General features: G+C 36.2%; 1 protein-coding gene across 5 annotated transcripts in view; it reads left to right on the plus strand.

Annotated features, from left to right (window-relative positions):
• LOC111148019 (catenin alpha 2) overlaps positions 1-26,002 on the plus strand; it is a 1,008,661-nt gene that overhangs the window by 91,136 nt on the left and 891,523 nt on the right. For all 5 annotated transcript variants that reach the window (XM_022504362.1, XM_022504359.1, XM_022504361.1 and 2 more), the window contains exon 2: positions 6,065-6,260. In XM_022504362.1, the coding sequence (XP_022360070.1) occupies positions 6,065-6,260 (196 nt within the window). The remainder of the gene's footprint in view (positions 1-6,064; positions 6,261-26,002) is intronic.

Genomic DNA, 26,002 nt, shown 5'->3' on the forward strand with positions numbered 1-26,002 from the left:
GCCTAAAATTCTAATTTCTAACTAGCCTCAGGTGGCACTTGATGTCTCCAGAGTTCACTTTCAATTGACTCCCCCATGGGGAAGGCTTAGATAAACTACTCTGTTGCTGGTTCTTGGCAGATGTGACAGAGTTGCTGAGACAAAGTATCTTGGTGCCCTGACTGTGGCTTATTGTTTTGGGAAAAAAAGAAGTATTCCATGTCTATTGAGCTTTTAGATTGTGGAAGCGGAGAACTGATCAAATAGAGATCATGATGGGACATAGTCAGATAAGCAAATCTTACAATAAAACATATTGCAAGAAAAAGTAAAGAACGAAGTGATCTTGGACACAGCTTTATTGCTATTACTCAGGAATGGAGGGGTGAATTTTAAGACATTATATGTTGATTAGCCAGCCTAATACCAGCCTGGCTCTGATGGTTTTATACTCAGATCATACCTTCAGTGCATCTGAAAACAGTGGTGCCCATTCTGGCTATTGCTAATGTTTTCCTTCAGCCAGAGTTCATTGGGACCATCATTATGTCAAGACTGTAGGACCTTTGTCCACTATACCCTTACCTATGAGCTGAAGGATTTCTTTCCTACTCAGATGAGAGGCAGGGACGTTGAAGAAATATAGGAGGTAGAACTAGAGAATACTTAATATCCTTCTAAACTAAGGTTGAAGAGCCTACAGAAAGGGGCATGTGAAAAATTTAGAGAGAAGTTGGCCTCGTTAAAGAAACAGGGTTCTGGAGGATGTGTTCAGAAGAACAGTTAAAGGAGTGATGGTAGCAGAATGCCTTTCTTAGCATGGGGGGAGGGAGACGACGATAGGTACAGAGAGAAGTAAGTTTGATGATAATGTCCTTTTTAAAGCTACGGGAGTTTGGAGAAGAGTACTGCTGAGAGAGTTAGCCAAGAGACATTTCCAGAAGGAAAGAAAGTTGAGTCAATAGCACTAAATGTGGCAGAGTGGTATGATGTGATAAAAAATAATTAGATTTTGGCAACTTATTGATTACCTTAGTGAGAGATCAGTTTAAGAGAACTTTGCTACAGGAGGTATGGGAATAAAACCAAAATTTAGTGGGCTGAGAAATGAATAGAAAGAGAAAAATGAACACTTTAAATATATGCTAAAAAAAATTGGCAGTGACTAATAAAATCTCAACTCTTTGCTTGGCATTGATCAAAGTTTGTTCCACCACATCTGTCTAACTTTACTTTCTGTATCATTCATATACAGCCTTTTTACCAAGTAGATCTGGTCTCCTTACTGCCTTGGAAACATCATTCCTATTCTACATAGGTCAATATTCATGCTATTACTCCTGGTCTCTGTTGCTGGATAGAACTTTTTTCTCTTCTTTTCCCTTCTTTCCTTCTCTTTTCTTCCTCTCCCTTCCCTTCCCTACTCTCCTCTTCCCTTCCCTTCTCCCTTCTTTTCCCTTCCCTTCCTTTTCTTCTCTCTTTTCTTTTCTTCCTTCCTTTTCTTTTCCTTCCTTTTCTTTATTCTTCTTTCTTTCATTCTTTCTTTCTCCTATTGCACAAAAAGATGTACTCGCAAATTTTTAGAAAGGAAAGAAGAGATTTGGATCTTATATGACTCTGGGCTTTGGTGAAAATTGATGTGGGCATTAGAGAGAGAGTGCCTGTTGGGGTAGGAGGAGGCATACCATTCTACCAGGAATTTCCACAGAATAGCCATTTCTTAAAAGACTGCCATGGATACTTAATAAATAATAAATAAAGTATTAATAAATAATAAATACATAATAAATAAAGTATTAAGGATACTTAATAGTCTGTAAGTACTATATACCCAAGACCCAGTGCCAGTCTGAATATAGAATCTTAGGCACAGATACCTGTAGCATCAGAGGTCGCTGAGCTGCCTCTGTGACTACTACCTTTTGATCAGAATATGTCCCTGCTGCTTTGCCTTCTCTAAGGCATCCAGTTATGGATTCCATTATGTTCTTACATTGAAGCCACCTGTGCTATTGCCGAGCAGTGATAGTTTGGATACACCCTAGCTTACTGAGGAGGTGGTGGATGTATCTGTGAGATTAAAGAGTGGTTGTCTTCAGTAAAAACTCTGATTTTTGTTCTTAGGTATATCTCAGTCCTTTCTTCTTCTTCATTTTATTCGGAGAAGAATACCGTTTTTATGGAAACCCTCAGCTCTACCATTCTGTTAGTTAACAATAAATTTAGGACATTTTTGTCCATCCTTCACACTCAACTGATACAACTGATACAAAAATCCCTGATGATGTATCTGAATACATCAGATGTTATAAGGCATTGTAGGAAGGTAGGATAAAACCATTGGTTAATGTTTCCCTAACATTGATAAGTACATTCTTACACTAAGATATCTAAATAATGCCAATGAATGTAAAGATAACAGTAGGATACAAATAACATATATAGATAATATCGAGACAAATATGAAGAATAAATATATTTTAAGATTATTTTATCCTTTAACAGACTCTAATTCAGTTAGACAATAAAACTAGAAGAAACTACTGAATTCTAAAGTTCTAATGATATAGTATCAGACAGGAATAATTTAGCCTTTAGTTTTTTTTGAACCGTATGAATTTAAGGAAGCTATTTTTTCAACCTGTGATGCATCTTTAAGCCTAATTTCTTCATCTGTAAAATACCAGAATAGAACTGGTGTAGATGGGCTTTAACTTTCACAACTTTAAGTTGAAAATATAGGTATAGGTCAAGAAGAATAAAAATATATAATGTCAAGGTGAAAATGATAGCTTCAAGTGGGAGAAAAGGAAAATGTTTAATAGTGTAGAGTGCCATAGATTCTTACTGGAGGGTAGGAGAGTGTGCTCAGCTAGCAGGAGAGTGGAATTGAATTGGAGAGTTGTGCAGTGTGGCTTGACTAAAATATACTGGCCAAAAAGTGAGCAACAGGAGTCCTGCATATGCACATCCTAAATGACCTTTCCCTAATTTACTAAAAGCCTTTTAACTTTGCAACTGGAAAGGGAAATGAACTGAAAGAAGAGAAATTATCTTGGCTTTCTTGCTGATTGTATGACTCTCTGGAAATGCTACTTGTAGAATAATATGAGAAGAAATGACAACTTAACATTTTTGTCTTCCCATCTAAGAATACGGTATGTCTCACGATTATTGAAGTTACCCTTTATGTTCTTCATTAAAATTTTTATCTTCTTCCCCCCATCTATGTTTTGTGTTATGGTTATCTCTGATAATATAAATTTATGATTAGTGTGAATAAGATATTTAAAACTACATTTTTGAGGAGATGTATTTATTTGTTTGAGAGAGAGAGAATGTGTGCAAATGGTGTGGGGTGGGTAGAATGAGAAAATCTTCAAGCTGACTCCCTGCTAAATGCAGAGCCTACCTGGGGATCCATCCCACCACCAATCATGACCTGAGCCCAAACCATGAGTCAGACACTTAACTGACTGAGCCAACTAGGCGCCCCTACAACTACATTTCTTTTTTTTTTTCTTTTTTTTACTGGTTAGTGATGTATATGTCATATTTTTTTTTATTGTCTATCTAGTATCTAGCCACCTTGTTCTTTGCTCTTATGGTAATTCTAATAGTTTGTCTTTGAATTCTTTTGCATTTTATTGATACGGTTGTATTCTGTATAGGTAATAGCATAATTTGCTGTTTGCCTTTCTTACATTTATTTCTCTTTTTTTTTTAAATCCAATTTGTTGACATTGTCCTCTAATAAAACATTGAATACCAATGGGGAGGGTTGACCACTGTTTCTTTATTCTAAACTGATTAAGACCTGAGCGTTTATGGAGCCCTATCACTTTCCCTCTCCTTTTCTCTTTCATCCCATCATGGTCTTCCACTCATGAGTAAATGAAAGCTCAGAGTAGAGGACTGAACTGATTTGCTTCATTTTGATGTAATCACATATTTCTTAGGAACTTCTGTAATATGCCATGGCTTTTTTTTTCTCGTAAAAGTAACGCTTTATACTAATTCATTATTATAAGCATACCTAAGCTATGTTTATATAGTAATGCAGCATGATATAACAGAAGAATTGGAATGTGTTTACCTTTACAGAAAATGAACGGATGATTTTGCTATTTTAACATATTCACTCTCAGCTTCTACTCCCCCAAGAGGTCAATATACCCTAAGTTAACAATTCCTTGCCCTCTCTGTTTCTAATTGGAGAAGACTGAAAAAAATTAGATCACAGGACTTCTCAGAATTGTATATACAATGAGAATAAATCAGTGAGAATAGGAGTATTTGCCTCTGATAATGAGCCTAGCATAAATCAAGATTTTTGAGGTGTTTGTAGTATTTGCTTAGGGGGCTTTTGTGCTTATTTCCAGGTATTGGCTGTTTGGGGGAGTTGAGGTTCTAGAAGAGTAGTGTGTTAATGCGTGTTAATGTGTTAAAGTATATCTTTATTAAGGAGAACACTCTTGGGATGCCTGGATGGCTCAGACAGTTAAGCATCTGCCTTTGGCTTAGGTCATGATCCTAGGGTCCTGGGATCCAGCCCTACATGCTGCTCCCTCTCCCTCTGCCTGCCACTCCCCTGCTTGTACTCTCTGTCAAAAAAATAAAATCTTAAAAAAATAAACAACAAAACCAAAAAGAACACTCTTGTACTTTAGAAAAGTAACTTTTGTGACAGGCTGTCTTTCTTCTGACGGTTGCCTCATTGTGGGTGGAACTGAAAAGACTAATGTGTTATGGGCTACATACACATTTTACAGCTATCGTTATCTGACAGTCTTATTCTTAATGATGTTACCTTCCTTTTTTTTTTTTTTTTTTTTTTTGGTCTAGTGTTTGTACTTAAATGTCCTTATAGAGTCTTTCTTTAATTCACTGCATCTAATTATTTAGCAGTCAAAAGAGAGCTAAGTATGACAGCTCCCAGTGTTACATTCACCACCTCTTAAGTATTGCTTCTGCTTGCATTCATCATCTTAGTTTGCATTTATTCAATACTTTTTCCCTCTGCTGTTATTGCTTGCCCTATAAACTGACTGGACATTAATTGTGACTTTGACTAATCACTTTGTTTGCTCTTGGATTTTGGATAAGATAGCAGAAACAACAGCATTTGGAACTTTCGTGTATACTAGTTTTCTTGATAATCTCCAGTAAAATCCAGAGTCTGCTAATCAGGGCAAATGTTAATGAAAATAAACCACAGCATCCACATTCTTATGAAGCCGATAAAAAATATGGAGGCCACAGTGACTCAGAACGTTTGCTGAACAGACTATGAAACCAGCCCCCCCCCCTCAAACTTCTCACTGGTAGAAAAGAAAGGATCAGAAATCTATAGGAGATAAGTTGTTTCAAAGATACTAACAGCTTTGTTAGCAAATTAAATAACTCTTATAGTACTAAAAGAAGTTTGGCAGTTGATATACGTGTACAAATCATGATACTTGGAAAAGGAGTGGCAATGAAAATCTAATTTCAAGTCTGGAAATTTTAGCTGGTTAACCAAATGTTGAGACTGAATCATTCGGTTCCCTCAGATCAAATTTACCATTTTGTTTTTATAAGATGAATTCAGAAATAGCATAGCTCTTCAAAAGTCCTTGGTGAGTGACCTGTAAGTAATGGGTGTTGATGACCCACCCTTTATTAACTGTTCTTTTACCTTTATCCTGACTCTGGGGACTCAGACTGGGTGTTGGTCCTCCTAAATTGCTTGGAGAGAACTCCACATTGGTTTTCCTTTTCTTGCTTCCCCAAAGCTGGGTACTCCGGTGTACAATGTCTTACCAATCTGTGAAAGCACAACGTCCATTGAACTAGAAACTAAACTACCAGTGGGTCTGCTCTTCCAACTCATTCACATGCTTTGTTTTTTTTTTTCCCTCTATGAAATAAATGGCTGTTTATTTATATGCTAACCCATATAATTCCCCATTTTCCTTAAGATTAGGTCATGGGATGTGCATTCATGAATTAAAAACGATGACTATTTTAAAATGACGAGATGATAATGTGTTTTTTTCTAGACAATTGTGCAGATTAGTTTGACAGTTTTTCTTTCATCTTTAAGGTGACAACCCTTGTCAACACGAGCAACAAAGGCCCATCTGGTAAAAAGAAAGGGAGGTCAAAGAAAGCCCATGTACTGGCGGCATCTGTAGAGCAAGCCACTCAAAACTTCCTGGATAAGGGTGAACAGATTGCCAAGGAGAGCCAAGATCTCAAAGAAGAATTGGTCGCTGCAGTAGAGGATGTGCGCAAACAAGGTAGGAAGAATAATATTTTTCAAGACGGTTATATATTGATGTGCAAACAATGGATTTATCTCTAGAATCAGTGCATATTTGCTCAAAGAAGTCATCTTCTGTTTTTCCTCAGTATCTGTGCTTGTCACTTTTAATATTTGCTGGACTTAGGTGCATAGACAAATAGAGATGTTTTTAGTTGTGGCAGTAAGTAAGCACAGCTATGAAAGCTTTATGTCCGTAGTTACTTCCAGATTTTCGAGTTGTTTTCTCTTGGTAGATGAATGTGGACTCCTGTGTTACACTGGGGCTCTAGGGAGGGCAGGATGAGAATACCTCATACTTACAGAGTCACTGAACATCCCGGGTTTTAAAGAGGAGGGAGGAGATGATTGTAAAGTAATATAATGAAATTATTGTTGGTTTGTATGATTTTCAAATTTATATCTTCAGTTCACAGCTAGTTAGATCTTTATGGATCAGTTAATTATATAACTAGCTAGTTAGCTATAATGCAATTTTTCAGCATACTAAAAATTTTTAATTGTGGTAAAATACACGTAACACAAAGTGTACCATTTTAACCTTTTTTTTAAAGTGTATAATTCAGTAGTGTTAGGTATATTCACCACATTGTTGAGCAGCCAATCTCCAGATTTTTTTCATCGTATAAGACTGAAAATCTATCTACAAAACAACAATTCTTCATTTTCCCATTGCCCTAGATCCTGGCAACCACTCTTCTACTTCTCTTTTCTATGAATTTAACTACTCTATGTACCTTATATAAGTGGGACCATATAGTATTTCTTAGTGACTGACTTATTTCACTTAGCATAATGTCTTCATGGTTCATCCATGTTGGAGCATGGGTCAGAATTTCCTTCATTTTTAGGACTGAAAATATCTAGTATATGTATATACCACATTTTCTTTAACCCTTCATCCATTGATAGACATGGGTTTCTTCCGCCTTTTGGCTATTGTGAACAATTCTGCTATGAACATGAATATAGAAATACCTCTTTTTCAGTTCTTTTGTGTATATACCTAGAGATGGAATTGTTGGATTATATGGTAATTCTACTTTTAATTTTTTGAGGAAGTTCTGTACTATTTTCCATAGCAACTGTACCCTTTTACATTTTCACCAACAGTGCACAAGGGTTCCAGTTGAGCCATATCCTTGTGAACGCTTGTTTTCTTTTCTTTTTTATTATAGTCATCATAATGCATGTAAGGTGATAGCTCCTTGTGTTTCCATTAGCATGTATCTAATAATTAGTTATATTGAGCATCTTGTCATATGCTGGTTGGCCTTTTGTCTGTCTTCCTTGGAGAAATGTGTGTTCATGTCCTTTGTCCACTTTTAAATCAGTTTGTGTTGTCGTTGCGTTGTGAGCTTCTTTATCCATTTTGGATATAAGCCCCTTATTAGATATTGTTTTACAAATGTGTTCTCCCTTTCTGTAGATATCCTTTTCACTCCATTGATTATGTTCTTTGATACACAGAAGTTTTTAATTTTGGTGTAGTTTTAATTTTGGTGTAGTTCTGTTCAGAATTTGTGGTTGAAAATGCCATGAAATCAGAACAGATTAAGCCCCAGCCTGGCCTCCTTCCTGTGTTTCCTATCTCAGTCAAAGCCCTTCATATGTATCCCATTACACGTTGCAGAAATCTTGGTATCGTTCTTGTTATTTTTCTCTCCTTCCAAATACAGACTATTACAAAGTCCCATAGATTTTTAATTCCAAAATATCTCTTAAGTGGACCAGTTCCTGTCTTATTTGTTTAGAAGTACCATGTTCTACCTGCCCCAGGGCTTTAGTACTTACTGTCCTCTTTTACATAGTTAAGGATGACTCATTCTGCACATCCCAGCTCAAAGAAAACCTTCCTAGTGAAACCTTTCCTGACACTTTTGTCATACTTTTTTGTTGCTTTTTCCCTTATCACATTGCATAGGAGAGTTTAATATTTGTGAAGTAACCTGATTGATAACTTTCTACCCTGCGATACTATAAATTAATAAAGGTAGAAACCAGACCGTGTCTCTTTTGCTGATCCATGCTCTGCAGTTCTTAGCAGTCAGAAGACTTCAATGAGTATTTTTTGAATAAATGAAGCAATAGATGAATAAATGTTCCATCCCTTTTCTTCCTACAAAACTACCACTTTTTAAAATTCACAGATGGATATTTAGTCCTTGGAAATACCAACCCTCCTTCTCCACCAACAGCCATCATTCTTCATGCTGCCATCTTCTTCCCTATCTTCTCTCCCCTGAAAGTTAATTTCATTTACATTACCCTAATATAAATTGTTATGTAACTTGAAATGTTAGATTTTACAGATTTCATCTAAGTGAATGAAGAATATTTGTATATGTGTTTTAACAACAAGAAAGCTTCCAAATTTTCAAGTGTTGTTGAAGACTGGTATTCTTTCTGAATTGCAAATGTATACTGTTTATTTTCATGCATATGTAGGTTTTTTCCTTCTTTTTTAGGGTGACTGCCACATAATAAATTGCATACATTTAAAGTGCACAATTTTATAAGCTTTGACAAATGTATACACTGTAAAACCATCACCACACTCAGGATAGTGAACCTATCCCTAGTGAGGAGGGTTTTGATTGGTCCTTAGAATGCTTTCTCAAAGCATTTATCTTTTATGGTGATATATTTTCCTTTTTAGTTTTTTTCCAACAATCTTATAACTTTCCTTTATTTTTTCCTTGCAATTTAGTTTTCACACATTCTGTAGAAATTAATATTTCAGTTTTCTCAAAGCTTATACAAGGAATGCTTTTTTTTTTTTTTTTTTTTGGACGTGATATAATAACCAACATAGTTCTTGGCCAGCCTGTCCAGGGGATATGAGAGTGGGATTTTTTTTTAAAGATTCTATTTATTCATTAGAGAGAGAGAGAGAATACAAGCTGAAGGAGAGGGAGAAGTGGGAGCCTGACATGGGTCTCCATCCCAGGACCCCGAGATCATGACCCAAGCTGAAGGCGGATGCTTAACCAGCTGAGCCACCCAGGTGTCCCGAGAGTGATATTTTTTAAAGATGCTAGTTTAGGACAACTTACAGAGGTCACTCTTATAGAGGATATTTTAAGCTTTCTCTGTATTATCCACCTCTTATTATAGAAAAATTATGTATCAGAAGTGATGCCTATGTGTTAACTCTATACAAGCTCAACTAGTGAGGCACCTGGGAGGCTCAGCCAGTTAAGTGTCTGCTTTTGGCTCAGGTCATGATCCCTGAGTCCTGGGATGGAGCCCAGCCTCGGGCTCCCAGTTTAGTGGGGAGTCTGCCTCTCTCTCTCTCCCTCTGCCATTCTCTCTCTCTCTCTCTCAAATATATGAATAAAATCTTAAAAAAAAAAAAAAGCTCAACTATCACATGTCCATTTTGCTGAACATTGTCAGATTTAAGGAAACATTACTTTAGTCTGCAAAATAACAAACATTCTATAGGAAAAAGCTTTAGAAATTTTTTTTCTGTTTCTTTCATTGTCAAATATCTCTCACCCACAAATAGAGTTCAGATGTCTGTCATATGTGAGAGATGCCTCTTGTCTCTGACAACAAGGTCCTCAGGCTCTCCTTCGCATCTGTGCCCATGGGCTCTCCTTTCTGCTCTCTGCCCCTTCTCAGTTCTTGGTGTATAATCTCCTTAGCCCATCTGGTTTTATCCACTTTTTCCATTGGCCCCATACCTTGATTTTATTTACAAATGAGAGCCTGGGTTGATTTTTGGAGAGAGAGAAGGAGATCAAGGGGAACACTTAAGGATTAGAACGGGACTATTTAGTTATTGGAAACTTCATAACTTAGTATCTTTCCTCCCGTCATAGAAATCTACTTGCTTACCTGTAAGATGATATTCAGAAATTATGGGAATACTAACATTGAGAAATAATATCTTCCTGTTAAGTGGCCCTAGTGTCTGTATATGCTCACTTATCAAATAATGCATAGTTTAGAACTAAAGCTGAGAGGTTATCTGTTACTATTGAGTTGTTTTTGCTTTTAAATAAAATGATCAGAAATGTTGCCACTTTCTCAATAATTGTCAGCATGAGTCAAAGCCAGAAGTTTTAACATTGTGCAACTCCATTTTCAGACTTTTAATACAGAAGCATTTCTTGTTGATTTTTGTTTTTGTTTTGTTTTTTGAGATTTCACAGCATCCATGATTATAACCACTGTAATACGGCAAGATTATATATGAAATTATCTAGTTATGTCGTTATTGTTTCTAGGCTGACAGTGTTGTTTGAATTTCTTTACCATTTAAAAAATGTATTATCTCTTTTAAACCTAGGCTCTATGCCAGATTCTTAAAAGTGCTCAGTATGAGGGGTGATGATATTTTTACTCTAGATTATTCCAGTAGAAGATTTTCCTATACTTTTATATACCTGCAAAAAAAAAAAAAAAAGTGTTTTGAGTACAAGTGTGATAGAATCACTGTTTAAAAAAAATGACAAAAATAAATCATCAAAATAGATATTAAAGAACATAAATCACTGTACTCGAAATTTGGAACTCTTGATATTTTAGACTTAGGTAAAGATGGAATATTTGGTCAGGGATGTGTGTGTGTGTCTGTGTCTATGTCTGTGTGTCTGTGTATCTGTTTTATCATAGCTAAGGTAAAAGTAATTACATATATGTATATTGTCTCCTAAATTAAATTTAAACTTCATCAGGATAGGAACAGTGATGTGTATGTATTTCTACTCCCAAAGTACTTAGCATGGTCACTCTAGCACATGGCAGGTCTTTATATTGAAGTTCTGGGGAAACAAAGCTTGGGACAGAGAATGCCAAAATATTTTTTTTTTTAAGATTTTATTTATTTATTTGACAGAGACACAGCAAGAGAGGGAACACAAACAGGACTTGGAGAGAGAGAAGCAGGCTTCCCACCGAGTAGGGAGATTGATGCCAGGGCTCGATCCCAGGACCCTGGGATCGTGACCTGAGCCGAAGGCAGATGCTTGATGACTGAGCCACCCAGGCACCCCACCAAAACATTTTTAACCTTTACCGTTAAGACATTCCTGGATTGGAAACTCTTTCCGCACTATGGACTAGTCTGGGGTTCTCAATATCGCCTGAGAAGCTTTTGAAACTCTTGATGTTTACGCTTTAATCCTTACCAGTTAAGTTAGAAACTGTGGAGTAGGACCCAGGCATCAAGGTTTTTTAAATTCCCTAGGTGATTCTCAGAGTCCACAGTCTCTCGTGGTTTGTCTCCTCCTCCAATTTCCCCCAACTCACTCCTCCCATCTCCTGATGTCTTCTGTGTTATTCCTTATGCTCCGCAAGGAAGTGAAACCATATGAAAATTGACTCTCTCTGCTTGATTTATTTCACTCAGCATAATCTCTTCCAGTTCTGTCCATGTTGGTACAAAAGTTGGGTATTCATCCTTTCTGATGGAGGCATAATACTCCATTGTATATATGGACCATGGGGGCAGTAGGGGATTGGGTGAACTTGGTGGTGGGTATTACAGAGGGCACATATTGCAAGGAGCACTGGGTGTGGTGCATAAACAGTGAATGCTAGAACACTGAAAAGAAGTAAAATAAAATAAAATGGAAAAAAAATTTAAAAATTCCCTAGGTGATTAATCCTCATCTTGTCCATTATCTCCACTTCAATGACTCATCAATCCCTGTTAGTCAGCTACTATTTCACAGTAGGAAGCAGATGACAGTCACTCATTTTAATAAGTCTATAAGCCTGTAGTTTACATGGAGTTAGAGAGGTGAGATTTACATAGGAGAAACATCCTGATAGTCTATGTTAATTTGTTGTGGATAGATGTATTCTATGGTAAATGATGTCTTTTTTTTTTTTTTAATGATGTCTTATAATGCCTGACCTTCTGAAGGTACTCTGAGAATATACTTTAAGTGTATACTAGGGAACCAAATCTGTAGGCCAGTTAATATTTAAAGTGCTGTTGGAAAAGAAAGGTATGAGGCTGGAATTTGCAAGGAGGAAAGCTAAGCATGGATTAAAAATCTGTCAAGAATAGTGGAGTAAGCATTTCAGGTTGAAGCAACATGATTTTTTAAAGGTAAAGAGATATGAATGATATTGATAATTGGGAAATGGATTGCAAAGCCTTTATTTGATGAGAAGTTTCATATTCAGGCATAGTTAGAAATCTGGTAAGATGATAAGAAGGGACTATAGTGGGAGAATTTAGCAATTAGGCTGTGTATAGACAACACGATGCAATAAAGATAGGAAGAAAAGAAGGAAGCTAGCTGATTGGCTCCTCCCTCTTTAAGTGATATTTTACAGATTATTTTGGTAACCTCATGGAAAGTTGACTAAATCAGAGAAAGATTGGATTCAGATTGCTTATATGTTACTGTAGAGGTACTTTGAGGTTCTAGGATTGGGGTGGTGGCAATTAGAAGAGAAATAAGAAACTAGATGTTACAAGCATTGTGAAAAAGAATAAAAGATTTGCCATTTCTTGAAAGGAAGAAGCAAGAGTTAATATTTATTCTAAATTTTTGGCTCTAGACAATTTAATTGGGATATCTAAGGGGTGACAGGGATGGAGAGAAGTGACTGATTTGATCTTAAACATCGATGAATGAGAGGAACTGCCTAGCAGATGGTTAATGCTATGGAAATGGAACTTTGAAGAAACAGAGAAATTTGACATCTTTTGAGTTGATAAATGAAGCTTTCAGAGACAGATTTTTTTTTTTTTTGAGTAATTGCCAATAGATATATAGAGAAGAATAAAGAGATGTAGGTTCAGTTTTGGATGAAAGGCTCAATTAAGATTACAAGATGGGATAGAAACAGAGAGGAGAGGCATGCCCTGAAATATGACCAGAGAACAAAGATAGTACAGAATCCTGAAATCAAAGAGAATAGAATATTTTGCAAAGGAGACAGTGATCAATCTAGACTCTAGAATGCTGTTGCAATTACATCAGACTTTTCTGAGATCGGGGAGGATAAATAATGAAAAAATGCCTTGGATTTTGCTAGAAAGGTATCATTAATTTTATTTAAAAGTTTATTTTTGGGAAGCTGAAGGAACAGAGTAGATGGTAAAGTAATGGATATAGAGGAAAGCTCACCATAGTCTTATTTGGCCATCATTGCACTATATACATCATTGTACTTTTGCTTCTGTAGTCTGGTACTCAAATGAGGGACAATATGTTATGATTTTATGTATCCCTGGGCCTGGCACATAGTGAGCACTTATGGCATGATTCAAAGATTGCCACAGTGTGGAAGGGGAAAAATCAAAGAGTGATTAGAAAATAATTAAAGGCAAGCAGAGAGTATGATTTTTTGTTTATTTGCTTGTTTGGTTGAGCCCAAATCAGAAGTACCCAAGCATAGACCAAGAGAAGGAACCACTGGTGAGAGTGATCATAGATACAAAAGGAAAAGGCTCAGGTTGGTTGCATGAGATAACACAGAAGGTACATTTATTTATCTAGAAAATAGGAAGGAGGGAGGAGAGATGTACCCAACAGGGGGTTTTATAGAAAAGACTAGAACCAAAGTAGATTGGTTGAAACTATCTCAATTGTTTTGAACAAAAGAGGAGGTGGTTTTAATGAATCCGTATATTTAATATTTGACCACTGTTGTAGATTTTTTTAAAAAGTCTGTCTGTAACCAGCATCTGTGTGGGTCTCTCATATGTTTCTAAGGGGTTTATTTATTGAATAGAACTGATAGTTACTGCAGCTGAAAATGCCAATTTATAATAGGCTTAATTGTCTAAGAATTTTTAAATTTATTTGGTATGTACTAGCATCTGCTAGCAATGGGATGCTCACATATTGCCTTTATGAATCTTCTTTGATTTGACATAGATCCAAAAGCTATACTTTGAGTGATAAGCAGTCTTCTTCACATTTGTCCAATAAGCAGCTCCATTTAAGTGGTAGCACAACAGTTGCTTCCACGCCATCCCGTTTTTATAATTCCACACCCTCTTGAGCCCTGGATCAGTTACTTGGGTATTCTATCTTCAGTCAACAACATTCTCTGATTGTCCATTCTCTGTCTAGGAAGTTACAGCAGCCAGGCCAGGGTATAGACAAACATGTACATGGCCCTCATCCAACTTTAAGAGGGATCTCATAGAGTGAAGTGACAATAGGTGCAGATAAAAGAGGTAGTTTCTTCATGGAATCACTTTTTTTAAGTCAGAGATGGCCAAACCATTTTCTGCTCATATAGGGTTTTGTTTATTTGTTTAGATACAACCTCAGCTATTGTGATATGGTGATATCAGCTAGTCCCATCATTAATTTTTTTTTTTTTTTAACCAGTCAGTATTTATTGAGTAACTGGGATACCTGGGTGGCTCAGTCAGTCAGGCATCTGACTTTGGCTCAGATCATGATCTCAGGGTCCTGGGATTGAGCCCCACACCAGATTCTCCACTCAGCAGGGAGTCTTCTTGTCTCTCTGCCCCTCCCCCCGCTCATGATTGGCTCACTCTCTCTCTCTCTTTCAAATAAATAAATAAAATCTTTAGAAAATATTTATTGAGTGAATGATGAACAGTAGACTGAGATAGAAAGATAAGACTGAAAAAAAGTAGTAGAGAGAGAAGGGTGTCCCTCACATCTCTGAGGAGAGAGACCTTTGCCTCCTAATGACTTAGACTTTCTCTTCCCCCACCCCCTTTGTTATTGGGTGTGATGTTGGTGGAATGAACTGGTCCCACAAAATCTCTAGTTCTTATCAACTCTGTGAACTCTCTAGCTAAGATCTGATCCAAGGCCATTTCCCTGGCCAAGAAGCTCCTACTGTCAGATAATGCTGTCTCTCATCTTCCACCTACCCTATTAATATATAAAACAACACAATGTGGGGGTTGGTGAGGGAATTTTCTCTCTATAGGAGATAGATACATATATAGGAGCCCTATCCATAGAGGTAAGCTCTCTAAGGAGAAGGAGAGGTGGGGGTATTGCAAGGATTCCACTACAACTCTGCTTGTCCTTTTTCTCAGGATGACTATCTCTCAAATATCCCTTGGTTTATGCTTCCGCTCTTGGTGCTCTGTATTTTTGTTTTCCTAGAGATACTGGACTTGCTTTTCTGTGCTGTGTGCTGACTCTTCACTGCTGCTTGACTATCTTTGTGTGAGTGGTATGTTACTATGTTCTAATGTAGCATCCTGTTGATCATGGGGTGGGATCTCGCTTGTATGGTTGGAAGGCTAGGGGTTCAGGTCTCCACAGAAAGAGTGTACCTTCAGGGAAGAAAGGAATTTCAGGACAGAAAATGGAGATTTGAGAGACAAATCCTAGGAAAGAGCAAAAGAAAGAAAAAGCGTAATCACTTATCTCTTTGGATCTTGCTTCCTTGAGCTCGGGCTTTGTTGACTGTAGATCCATTGCTTTAAAAAAATAATATTATGAGGATGCCTGGGTGGCTCAGTCAGTTAAGCAACCGACTCATGAGTTTGGCTCAAGTCATGATCTCGGGGTCATGAGATCGAGTCCTGTGTTGGACCCCATGCTGGGCGTGGAGCCTGCTTAAAATTCTCTCCCTCTATCTCCCTCTACCTCTCCCCAGCTCACACTTCTCACTCTCTCTCTCGGTAATAATAATATCAAGTAATATAATAAAGTTCATGTTAATTAGATGAAGCAAAAGCAGACCTTGAAATTGGTCTTTAGTCTCAGACTCTGTATAGCTAATTCAGGGATCTGATGATGCTCTTCTGTGTCCATTACCACTGCTGCTCACTGTCCCTCACACGGCGTCCCTTCCCCTTCTTTATAGAGGCTACTTTCACAAGTGTTTTTCTAAAACGAAGTTCATAGACCTCTTGTTTCAGAATCACCTGTGTGAGGATGGGTAATATCTATAAAAATTCAAATTCCTGAGCCTAGCCATAAACCCAGATTCAGAATAGCTGAGGTACCACTGAGAATCTTCCAGCTAGTACCCCAATCTTATGATTCTAAAGTTTGAGAATCACTAACACATTATGTTTAATTGGTTTAAGTCTTTTTTCGTCTAGTGAAAAGGATGTTATCCAGGAATAAAATTAATTTTCAGAAGTTTTACTATCAGATGTTAAAAAAATACAGAAAAACCTAGAGATAAATACAATGATGATAAAATAAAAAGAAGCTTGATATAAAAATATCATGAAGAAAAATGCATAAATGTGAAAGTGCTATACAATTTAAGATTCCTCTTGATGCATATTTTAACATTTGCAGTAGTTTTAACTGTTGCATATTTGGTTAAATAAAACATATTCATATGCCAAAGTTTGCACTAAGTTGACGGCCCAGGAATGTCTCATGTCAGCTTAAAGCCCCGTGTATGGCTCTTGTTTCAACATATTGGAAGATAATGACAGATTACTCTTTCATCTGATCCCTCTTACTGGAACTTTTGGCTTTTGAAAATGCATAATCTTTCGGGAAGAATAATAAAAACAATAGCTTCCATTATTGGCTGCCATACCATTGTAAGACCCTTGGCATATATTCTTTCAATATTATTTTGTTATTTATTTGAAGTATTATTATCAATATTTTATATAAGATGCTATTAATGCTGAAAGAGCTCCATGTACCTTAATTGACTAGAACAATTAATGCAACAAATATTTAAGTACTATGTACCTGCCCTATTTTGGGGGATGGGAATATAGTATTCTGAAGAAAGAAAACAGACATTCCCTGACTATAAAAATATTACATTCTGATATAAGACAGGCAATAATTAAAAAATTAAGCAGGCTGTAGAGGTATGATTTAAAAATGGAACAATCAAAGGCATGATGATTGAAAGATAAATTGATAAGTTGAACTTAAAATTAAAAACTTTAGCTCTGTGAATGAGTGCTAAGAGAATGAAGACAAGCCATAGACCGGGAGAAAATGTAAGTCACATATCTGTTAAAGGACTTGTTAAAAATGTATTAAGAACTCCTAAAATTCAACAATAAGAAAAGGAATCAGTGGATTCAAAAATGGCAAAAGACCTCACTAGACAAATCACCAAGGAAGATATATAGATGACACACAAGTAGATGGGAAAAAATATTCAGCATCATTTGTCATTAGGGAAGTGCAAAGAAAAACAAAGAGATTGTACTGTATACCTATTAGAATCCATAAAATTTCCCAAGTTGACAATACCAAATGCTGGTGAGGATGAGAAACAAGAACTCTTACTCACTCAGATGCAAAATCATATTGCCACTTTGGAAGACAGTTTGGCGATTTTTTTTTTTTAGTAAAACTAAAAATAGAGTTACCAAACAATCTATCAGTCTCAGTCTTTGGTGTTCACCCTACTGTTATGAAAAATCATGTCTGTACAAAATCACCCAAACTTATTGTATTTAAAAAGCTCTAATTTTAGAATGATCTTAAATTTACAGAAAATTTACAAAGACAGTATAGAACATTACCATAAACCCTACACCCAGTTTCACCTGTTATTAACATCTAACATCATCATGGTACATTTGTAACAACTAATGAACAATATTGATACATTATTAATGGAGCTGAGCACAAAAACAAAAACAAAATCAAACCCGTAATAAGGAGCCCTTCTGCTGATGTGCTTAAGGAAAGTGGCAAGAACAAACACAGTGTGGATTCTGAAATATTTTTGTTTTTACACTGACTTGCAATGAAGGATAAATTATACATCTGTATGAATAAAATGTAGAATCTAGTTTAGAAGATTGCCAATCCGGACTATTTCCTTTAATACCCTTTATTGAGATCCTGACTTGTCAGCCTAAGTAAAACTGTTCTTGACTTTCACAGAATAGACTTAAAGAGGCTTACAGGATATACAAGCCACAGTCAGAAAGAAAAAAGAAATCCTTGGAAAAGAAGAAAGAAGGGTAAGGTCAGAGACTAGAGAGAAGTCAGGGAAGTGGCTGACACACATATAAATTAGTGCACAGGCATACTATGCTGTGTGTACATGTCCACCCCAGAGTGGGCAAGGTGGCAGCAGGAGCATTAAAGAATGTGGGGGGGGCAGTTTTGTAGTAGACCCAGAGCCAAACTCCAACTCTGCAAGTTTCATGCTGCCTGTGCTATGTGACTTGGGCAAGTTCCTTATCCTCCCTGCACCAGTGTTCACCTGAGTTAAGTGGGGCTAATTATACTTATACTTGCAGGACTGTTGTGGAACACAGATGACAGGATGCAGGTAAAGTGCTTAGCCCCAGACCTAGCACACTGCAGGCTCTAAAACCCTGGGAGTCATTGCCTTTACCATGAATTATTACTGTTACTGGACTTGCTACATCTGGGCAACAAGTTAGACTCTTAGGCTTTCTAACTGACCAGTTGTAAATGTGTAAAGTATTACGATATTTTTAATTATAAAACAAACCAACAAAATCTTTCAGGTGGATTGATAAGTCACCTCCATTTCATTTGAATTACACTGATTTTAAGGGAAATTCCTTAAGCAAAGCATCTGATCCCAATTATGCATAAATAGAAATAGTCTACATTTCCACATAATGATAAGGAAACCTGGTCATCAGGCAATTCCTTTCTAATAGCTAAGTTTGTAATTCAATCAGAAATGCAGTTGACGTAAACATCTTGAATAACCACAGGATAAGACTGTCCAAGATGAAGCTGATTCACTGATGCATCCCTAATTGTGTTCCACACCAACAACCTGAGGCAGCTAGGCTGTCTGCACAAGATGTAGACCCCTCTAAAACTGAGACCCAGTGAGCATGCCTTTAGATGCAGGCTAACTTTTTTTTTTTTTTTTTGAAAGATGTATTTATTTACTTGAGAGAATGAGAGAGAACATGAGTAGGAGGAGGGAGAGGAGACAGAATCTCAGGCAGACTCCCCTGTGAGCACAGAGAGACACCACAGGGCTGCATCCCAGGACCCGGAGATCACAACCTGAGCTGAAACCAAGTCAGATGCTTAACCAGCTGAGCCATCCATCCACCCCTCCCATGAGTTTTAAAAATAAATTTGCTACCTAAGAATGGTTCCTTTTTCCCACGCAGCATTCTGGCTTTCGGGCTGACCACTTCTGGAATCTGCTCTGGTCTGAGGCGTTGGGCTCAGCTTTGGTTCTATCTGGCCATTTCTCCCTCTACATCTTACTCAGCCTCTCGGTAGCATTACATGGAGTTGACCCATCATCCCTGGTCACCCTTTTTTCTCACTTCTCTTGGCTTCTGTAGTACCTCCTTTTCCTCCTACCTCTTTCTAGGCCCACATCTTAGAATTCTAAATATTGGAATGTCCTAGGGCTTGGTCCTGGGCTTTCTTTTCTATTGGTCACCTCACTCTATATACAAAAGACAAAATTTCTTGCTTCTGGGCCTTAGATAGGTCTATGTAATTTTGCCCCCACTCAAATCCAATTATACCCTTACTCATTTTTTTCCCATTTAGGAATGGGAGTAACACCGTGGCTTAATAGCATGAGAATTATACTGTATTCCTTTTATCCCTTATTCCTTATATCCAAAGCCATAATTTAATTTTATCAGACTTGCTCCAAAATATATCCTAAACCCATCCATTTTAAAGCAGTACAGCATAATCATTTAGGGCACAGGTTATGGAACTAGACAGCCTACATTTGAAACCTGACTCCAACATTTCTAACCATGTGATTTTAGATAATTCACATAATCTCCCATAGACCTCAGTTTCGTCAACTCTAAGGTGGGAATAATAATAGTACTCATGTCATGGGATGGTTCTTAATATAGGCAAGGGACTTGAATCAGTGACTGACACATAGTAATATATGATTTAATACTTATAATTATATAAATGCTAATTTAAAACACCTTCTCAGAAAGGCCTTTCCTAACCCCTCCATAAAACACAAAGTAGGAACTGTATTCTTTTTTTTTTTCCTTTTTGATCTATAAACCAACTGAAAGAGAAGGTAGATTTATCATATCTGTCAGTATTCTCCAGAGAAACAGACAATAAGATGTATGTACATATATGACGAGATTTATTTTAAGGGATTGATTCATGAGTTTATCAAGTCTAAAATCTCTCAGGCAGGCTGGTAGGCTGGAAAGTCAGACGGATATTAATGCTGTGGTCTTGAGGGTTTGTTCTGCAGTGATTCTCAGTTTTTGATTTTAAGACTTTCCACATGATTGGATGAGGCCTACCCACATTATCAAGGGTGATCTCCTTTACTTAAAGTAAACTGATTATAGATTTTAATCCCATCTACAGAATACCTTGACAACCTATCTAGATTAGTGCTAGATTAAATAACTGGGTACTGTTATTTAATAATAATAGGGTAGCCAAGTTGACACACTTAAACTAACCACCATATTGGGTAGCAATGATAAATTACTCTTTGTGGATTTGAAACAATTATATAGAGATGAGAGTGCATATTTTCTTTTTCTAAACCTTCCTGTTACACAGTGTTCATGAATTTGCTTTTGGAAATGGGTTGTCACTTATTTCTGAATTTCTCTCAAAAACCCCTTAACCTACCAAATGGAGGTTGTGGAGGTATAGACCTCAAAGAGGGAGGTTTCCTGTGGTTTTCATTTGTATTTCTTAGAGACAGTGGCAGTTCAGCTCTGCCAAAAGCCATCTGTAAACCTGAAAACCAGCCATTTTCTGTCAGAATTCTTATTTGTCAAATAATAATGCCAGTCCCATCTAATCTGTAAAATTTTAAGAATTAGATAATAGCAGAATGAAAGTTTGAGAACACATAGGCCACTTTTCAATCTGAGTATGTACCTATTTAATTGCTTTAAAAAGCATGAGTTTTCCTTTATGAAACTAGAAGATAAGCTCACAAGCTGTATATTTTAAGCAAATATTTAGATAATTTTTCCATTTTTGGTCACGTCTATGTTTTAGGTTCACATTTCTTGTCATTTCAGTTTGGATGATCATGGGGATTTAATGAACTGTTGGCATGATTCATTTGAAGTTATACTTTTTAAAAATACTTTTTTTTTTAACAACCGAAGAATAACTCAGATTTGTTGATGCTATTAAGCCAATCTGGCCTTCTTTTTAGCATTTCTAAAAATAATGCTATGGAAGTTGATGCATATTGTTGAAATGATATATTTTCAGTGCTGATACCATTTTTATTTGTACTGTTTGTACTCTCACAGATGGAATGAAATTTGAGCTCAAGTATGATTATCTTTTTAAAACATAAAAACGATATTATACATTGTTTTCTTAAAAGCTCTTAAAACATGCACTGTATTTGAGTAGTCTGTAGTTTGTTGCTTCCTATAGTAATTATATTATAGTTCACTGATGTAGACTCATCTGGGAGTATTTAAGGGATGAAAGATCAAAAGAACTAAATATTTACATTCATTAGAATGATCTTTTAGCATAGGTAGAAAGGAAAACTAATTGGTTTGCATCCGATTGTAGGCTTTATGGATTTACTACTTTGGTAATTTCTGAAATGTCACAACTAAAAATATTGACCCATTTCTCTGTGGGCTTCCATTGAAATGGTAGGAGTTATCTGTAATAATAACTAACAAATTTTAAAATTTGATGTTGAGAATATAAATGTGACTGTTATAACTAATATTTCTTCCTTTCATGCCAAAGCTCCAAATAATAAGTGGTTGCTCTTCTCGGTATAATAATCTCCCGAAAGCGCCGATGTATTATGTTTGTTTTCCTCAAGAGAAGGGAAGCAAGATGGTTTCATCATTAATTAAGCCATGTTTCTCTGAACCAGCCTACTTTTATCTGTGGTCTTAATTTCTCACATCAGAAACAAAATCTTCAAATTAAATGTTCTCTAGTATGTATTTAAAATATATATTTTTGTTTTCTTTTTTAAAGGAAGAGGAAGAAGAATTAAGATCGAATGTGCTCAGCCCTGTGTTGTTTCTTAAAATGTTTTCCCAACTTTATTGAGATATTATTGACATATAGCACTACAGAAGTATAACGTGTACAAAGGGATGATTTGATATGCATATATGTTGTGAAATGTTTACCACAATGGAGTTAGTTAATACATCCTTCACCTCACATAATTATCATTTTGCTGTTATTGTTGTGGTGGTGGTGAGACTATTTAAGGTCTACTCTCTTAGCCACTGTCAAATGTACAACACAGCAATGTTACCTGTAGTCACCAGCTTCGCATGGCATCCCCAGAACTTACTCATCTTATAACTGGAAGTTTATACCCTTAAACCAACATCTCCTCATCGCCACCCCCACCCCCGTTGCCACTGGCAACCATCACACTCTACTTTCTGCTTCTATGAGTTTGGCTTTTTTAGAATCTACATACAACTGAGGCCATATACTATTTATCTTCCTCTGTCTGACTTACTTCATCTAGCATAGTGCCCTCAAGGGCCATCCATGTGACTGCAAATGGCAGGATTTCTTTTTCTCTTAAGGCTAAAAATAATACACATCTACACATACCACCTTTTCTTTATCCATTCATGCATTGATGGACACTGAGGTTGTTTCCATGCCTTGGCTATTGTTAATAGTGCCGAAAAGAGCATGGGGTTGCAAATACCTCTGAGATTGTGATTTTATTTCCTTGGGATAAATACCCAGAAATGGGATTAATGCCTTATATGGTAGTTCTATTTTTATTTATTTATTTTCTTTTTTGAGGAACCTCAGTACTGTTTTCCATAGTAGCAGTACCAATTCACATTGTACACTCTCCACCAATAGTGCACAAGGATTCCTTTTTCTCCACATGATCACCAACATTTGCTCTCTCTTATCTTTTTGGTAAGACATCCTGACAGTTGTGAATTGATAGCTCATTGTGGTTTTAATTCACATTTCCCTGATGATTAGTGACTTTGAGCATCTTTTCAAGTACTTGTTGGCTATTTGCATATCTTATTTGGAAAATGTCTATCCATATCCTCTGCCCATTTTTAAATTGGATTATTTGTTTTGTTTTCCATTGAGTTGTAGGAATTCCTTGTATATTTTAGATATCAACCCCTTACCAGATAAATGGTTTGAAAATCTTTTCTCCTCTTCTGTAGGGTGCCTTTTCATTTTGTTGAAGGCCTGTATTGGATTTCGATTAGTCAACTAAGTCATAGTGGCCCCTGAGGAGCTTCCATTCTAATAGTAAAACCAAGAGAAGTAAGAGGGAAGATGTCAGGGAAAAAATGTCAAGATACAAGCATTTTCAAGAAAAATATAGCCCCCTTGCAGAACTCCCTTTTGACTCTTTTATTTCAGCATTGGAAACAAATCAATACATTGTTTAGGGGTTGTAATCTGAGGACAGTGAGTAGATTTCATTTTTATTCATTTTGTTTTCAATTCTGGATAAGATGTGCTTTGCGTAGATGTTCTGTAATTTAAACAACAAAGACAAAAAGTATTAGAAACAGTTTGAAGATAGTTCACCAACTTCTTCCAGCTTTCAGGCAGGACCTGGCTAAAAAATCAGCACCTTTAACTTGTATTTATACTTCATTTATTGTGTTCTTTCTCAATTAAAATTTACATAATCAGAAAATAATTGAGAATCTTTCTATTCTGATCTTTCTAAGCCCAGTTTTAGTTTTCAAGAAAAAGATAAATTTTGAAACATGCAGTTATGTGAGCTTCATAATAATGATCTTTAATCTAGTTCTAACGAAGTTTAGTTATCCATATCTGATGTATTTACACAATTTTATGTTGTTAATTTTGATTCTAATGAGTGTCTCCTATTCCAAGAGTGCAGGGTTTTTTAGTAACACTTTCAAGGATTGGAACAAACTGTTTTTCAGTATTAGTGATTAATTAGTTGTAACTTTAACCCAAATGCCCTGTCCCAGTGATTTGGAATCTTAGTCTAGTAAGTTTTTCTATCCTACAGATGTATTGCAACAGTCCTGTTATTTAATAGTTTTGTGATTGTCAATTTAGACAATAATTTGGTCTTCCCCTCCCTTTTTTTTCCTTTCTTAATCAAACCTATACCACTAATACTTTTATCTGTTTCCTTTATTATTTTCAAATTATATTTCTCTATAGTAAAATAAAGTTATAGGCTCAAGCCAATTCTTCTGATGTAGAATAAGATTGATGTTGCTATGTTTCTTCCTGGTTTTGTTGAATAATTCAACTTTATTTTCATCTTGCAGAGACCCTGGCATTTTTCTTTCATGCAGCAGAAATTGGTTTGAATTTATTGCACACTTTGATCCCCACCTTCTTTCTGTGTAGTCTTTCCTCCCTGCCTTTTCCATCCAGAAAATATCTATTTTGGTGTTTATGACTTGTGTGTTTTTTTCACCTTAACTATCAGTATTGTCTGTTTATATCCCACTTTTTTCTTTTATTTCAAAGGGCATTGCAAGGTAAAAAGTCCATTTGCATTGGCAATACTAAACCACTTATTATTTCTTACATAGTTTTCTACCATCTCTGTCTTCGTGCCAGCATCATTTTTCCACTCCTGTGCTATTCATCATCAAACTTAATATGATCTAATAATGCTATCCATCTTTTTTATAATAAAGCCACAGTCATAGAGTCATATAATTTTTGATCTGAAAAGGAACTTGAAGGTTGCATTGCTTTCTGATATTCTAAAGATGAGCAAATGGACTTGTAGAAATTGCTCATTAGACATATTAGATTCCCATTAGTGGAGGTTCAGGGCTAGAAAGAACATGGGTTTTCAGGTATGCTACTCTTTTTTTCTGTACTATTTAATATGAAGCAATGAAATAGATAAAAGTTGTATTTAAAAGCTTTTTTTTTGGGGGGGGGGCGCTGTGTGGTGCTTGTATTGCATTAGGGCTCGTATTAAGGTAATATCCCACTCTGGCTACTCCCTTGTCCCTTTAAAGAATAGGAAGAGTGAAATGGGTCAAGAACAAAATGGACAATGTTATACTCAGAGATACACAGTTACACAGTTAGGTGACTGTCCCAGTGACCCTACATAGGAGGGACGAAGGATACTTTAATTAACACGACCAACTCCTACTCTCCAGTGGGGAAAGATAAGTTCATTGTTATAAAAAATTAGAGAGGAATTAATTGAACAGTTTATAACAAATTTTGGTTGGCAACATTTATGAATCACTTTGTATTTAATAAGCAGGATTTCATGTTTAAAATACTATTCTCTAAATTTAAAGGTAACTTAGTAATTTACTTTTACTTATTTAGCCATATGTTCCAGTTATTTCAATAGTACGGAGCTACAGGCAACATATCACTAATGAAGTATCATTCAACCAATAAAAATATGTTGTGTGTCTACATTAGCAATAAGTATGCAGAGAGCTATATTTGAATTGCAGCATATCCATATACCTACATTGAAGTCTAGCAGCTGAAATTTTTAGGCCAAAAATACTGTTGAAAAATTATGCATCACTAACATTATTTAAACAACCCACAACAGACTAAATTGATGAAGTGGGTAAGAAAAAAAAATAGTGATTTATAATTAAAATCTGTAACAGCAGCTATCATTGCTGATGGCATACGGTGGCAAACTCTGCTCACCAAACTGTTTCGCTTTCCTCCTGGCATATAAGTAAGCTATATCCACCACCCTCCTCTGCAGTCAACTGAGACCATGTGACTAGGCTCTAGCCCCAGAATGTTGACAAATATGGTGCATAACATTTCTAATCTCAGCCTCTAAAACACCCATGTCATCCTCTACCCTTTATCTTTCCTATTGAATGATGGAGAAGATCCAATGCAAGACTCA

This window comes from Enhydra lutris, unplaced genomic scaffold (assembly GCF_002288905.1).
Source record: "Enhydra lutris kenyoni isolate GAN:26980312 unplaced genomic scaffold, ASM228890v2 scaffoldscaffold18, whole genome shotgun sequence".
NCBI classification, from domain to species: domain Eukaryota; kingdom Metazoa; phylum Chordata; class Mammalia; order Carnivora; family Mustelidae; genus Enhydra; species Enhydra lutris.